The sequence below is a fragment of the Culicoides brevitarsis genome, chromosome 3 (assembly GCF_036172545.1).
Source record: "Culicoides brevitarsis isolate CSIRO-B50_1 chromosome 3, AGI_CSIRO_Cbre_v1, whole genome shotgun sequence".
NCBI lineage: Eukaryota > Metazoa > Arthropoda > Insecta > Diptera > Ceratopogonidae > Culicoides > Culicoides brevitarsis.
Window position 1 is genome coordinate 16,899,257 of NC_087087.1, and position 3,697 is coordinate 16,902,953.

General features: G+C 32.9%; 1 protein-coding gene across 1 annotated transcript; it reads left to right on the forward strand.

The window, feature by feature from the left end:
- The first annotated feature begins 379 nt into the window (after positions 1 to 379).
- LOC134834692 (glucose dehydrogenase [FAD, quinone]-like) lies at positions 380 to 3,488 on the forward strand. The gene is made up of 2 exons (XM_063849438.1): positions 380 to 550; positions 1,709 to 3,488. Exons 1-2 carry the CDS (start codon positions 397 to 399, stop codon positions 3,430 to 3,432), a joined length of 1,878 nt encoding a protein of 625 aa, XP_063705508.1. The 5' UTR covers positions 380 to 396; the 3' UTR covers positions 3,433 to 3,488.
- The last annotated feature ends 209 nt before the right edge of the window (positions 3,489 to 3,697 follow it).

The window sequence follows — 3,697 nt, forward strand, 5'->3', positions numbered from 1 at the left end:
GAAACATCATCTATCTGTTGTTGATGCATTTTGTAAACAATTCATAAGGGGTCCACATTTTCTCTATTTGTGTTTAATAAATTTATGTATTTGAACGGCATGCGGTCGTCGTCCTGAATGAGCATCATCACGTTGAATAAACATGAGGATTAGAACGAGAACATGTTTATTATTATTTTATTATTAAATTTTATCAATATTTGCTGTTTGTTTATTAGTGCGGTGGCTTTTAATTCATGAATTATGCGAAAGAGAAAAGTGAACCGAAAATTAATTTATCGCTTATCTGCTCCGTTTGTTAATTAATTGATTTGCCATCTGCAGAATTTCTTCGATGAATGGAAGTTTAATTAAAATTTTCTTTTTCCACAGATTTTTTACGTTTGAAAGGCAATTATGGACCAATTGTTAGGTCAGTGTGCGTCGCACAGCATCGGGAATGCTAATCAGTTGTTTGGACTGATGATACAAACGCTTATCGCTGCTCAATGTTCACTTTCGCCGCCGGATATGTGGCCCACGGATTATGCGTCGACTGCTTTGAAGAATGGTAGGTTAATTTTTTTAATATTCAAAAATTTATAAAAAATTGAAAATATTTTTCAAAAATTTTTTAAAAAATATTAGAGTTTTCGAAAAATATTTCTGAATAAATTTCAAGTTTCTCGATTAGACGAACTTAAAAAAATTGTCGAAAAAAATTCTGTAAATATAAAAAATTTTTAAAGAAAATTTAAAAAAAATAAAAACAAAAAAATTTTGCATAGGAAGAATTATTTTTTAAGAATTTCGAAAAAAATTGAATTTAAAAATATTAAAAAAAATTCAAATTATTTTTTAAGAATTTCGAAAAAATTGAATTTAAAAATATTAAAATATTTTCAAATTATTTCGAATTATTTTTTAAGAATTTCGAAAAAAATTGAATTTAAAAATATTAAAAAAATTTCAAATTATTTCGAATTATTTTTTTAAGAATTTCGAAAAAAATTAAATTTAAAAATATTAAAAATTTTTCAAATTATTTCGAATTATTTTTTAAAAATTTTCAAATAAATTTAAAAATATTAAAAATTTTTCAACTAGGTACTTTGATATTTAAAAAAATATGAAAATTTTTTTTCAGAATTTTATCAAATTTTCGAAATATTTTTAAAAATGTTTTTGAATAAATTGTTATAAATTTTAATCAATTTTTAAAAATTCTTAAGTCAAATTTAAAAAATTTATTCTAAAACATTTTCAAAAAATTTTCGAAATTCTACAAAATTGTTTAATTATTTTTTTTTATTAAAGTTTCGGTAATACAATATTTCCCTTTAATTTTGTGAAAGATAACAAAAATTTTTAAATTTAAAAAATTTCAATAATTAAGAGGTTTTATGAATATTTTTTTCCATAATAAAAAAATAGATTGGAAAAAAACTTTATTTTCAATTTTTTAAAAAAATTAAGAACTAATTTCAAAATATTTGAATATCAAACAAATTAATATTGAAAATTGTTATTTTTTTCTGAATCAAATAAAAAGCTCTAAAATATTAAAAATTATTGAAATTAAAAAAAAAATAATTAATTTTAACAAAATTTTAAACTTTCTAAAATTTTTGAGATATTTTTTTCATTAATTTTATCAAAAATCTCTAAAATAGTAAAAATTAAAAAAAAAATTTTTCAGAATTCAAATTATTTTTTTTTCTTTTTTCAGGACTCGACGAATACGATTTCGTAGTTGTTGGTGCAGGCAGCGGTGGCTCTACCGTAGCTGGTCGTCTCTCGGAAGTCAATGACTTTAAAATTCTTGTTCTCGAAGCCGGTGGTGATCCCCCCATCGAATCTGAAGTTCCTCTTCTCGCATTCGGACAACAACGCAGCAAAGTCACGTGGAACCATTATTGCGAAAAATCCGACAAAAGCAGCCTAAGCTTACCTAAAGGCAGTTACTGGCCCAGTGGAAAATTGCTGGGCGGCTCAAGTGGCGTCAACGCGATGTTGTACGTTCGAGGAAACTCTCGCGACTACGATCGCTGGGAAGAAATGGGCTGCACCGATTGGGGCTGGAAAACAGTTTTGAAATATTTCATGAAGTCCGAAGATCAACAGCAGCCGAGTTATTTGCAGGATGGAAATGAGAAGTTCCACGCAGCAGGAGGTCCTTTAAAAGTTGGTTCTTTCATGAGTGCGGATGTGATGAAATATATTGTCGCTGATGCTGCCATCGAATTGGGCTATCGCGAGGTCTTAGACATCAATGGGGGAAGTTATTTGGGATTTTCCACGCCTGGCGGGACTTTGCATCAAGGCAAACGTTGGAGCGCAGCAAAAGCTTTCTTAAATTCCGCCAAAGATCGCGAGAATTTGAACATTATCAAGCATGCAACTGCCACAAAAATCGAATTTGACGACAAAAAACGAGCAAAAGGCGTTCATTTTGTCCTTGAAACGCCCCAAGGTCCCAAGAAAATGTTCGTTAAAGCCAAAAAAGAGGTAATTGTCGCTTCAGGAACTGTTAATTCTGCCAAACTCTTGTTACTTTCCGGCGTTGGACCTGAAAAACACTTGAAAGAAATGCAAATCCCGGTCGTTCAAGATCTCCAAGTCGGCGAAAACCTCCAAGATCACATCGTAATCCCCCTTTTCTACTCCTATCACAAGACAAACTCCCTGCCTTTTGATGTAACGCAGTTCGTAAGTGACTTTTTCGCTTATGTAATGCATCGCGTTGGTCCATTCAGCCACATGGGAGCCTTAGACATGATGGGATTCATCAACACGGAAAATAAAACCGATAAATTCCCCGATATCCAATATCATTTCTTCAAATTTGACCGTCAAACTCCGCAATTTGACGTAATTTTCGAAAATTTCGGCTTTGACGCTGGAATTAACGAAAAAATTGTCGCCATGAACCAAGATGCGCATACTTTGGTCGTTCTTGTGACTTTACTTCAACAAACGGACCGCGGAAATGTCAAATTGAGAAGTTCTGATCCTTTTGATGCGCCAAAAATCACCACAGGTTACTTTGAAACCCCCACCGATGTGAAGACCGCCATCCGGGGCATTCGAAAATTCCGTGAATTCCACAAAACGCAAGTTTTCCGGGATCACGAAGTCGAAGAAATTCAAATTCCGTTGCCACATTGCTCAGCGCCACACGATTCTGACGCCTATTGGGACTGCTACAGTCGTTCGGTGGGCACGACACTTTATCATCCAGTCGGCACAGCGAAAATGGGACCCGAAAGTGATGCAAATGCCGTTGTTGATCCCCAATTACGCGTACGAGGCATCAAGGGATTACGTGTCATCGATGCCAGTATCATGCCACGCATCGTGAGTGGCAACACGAATGCACCGACAATCATGATCGGGGAACGCGGTGCCGATTTCATTAAAGAAGATTACCAAGGTAAACGAGACGAGCTCTAACGTTGCGGAAAATTGATGTAATTTTTAATCGTCTTAGCGACGACGAAGGCAAACAATAAAAGTTTAAAAGATGAAAACTAATTATATTTAGACGTTACAATAATAATTTTAATGGGTTTTATTTTATTATGAAGCATTGTGTGTGTGTCGTTTCGTCTACGTTGACAAAAGTTGTCAATCTTTCTCTCTAGCACATAAATTTTTCGGTAGAAACTGAAAAGAAAGGAAGGAAAGACATCGAGTTATGTTAAATTGTTGAACAAGT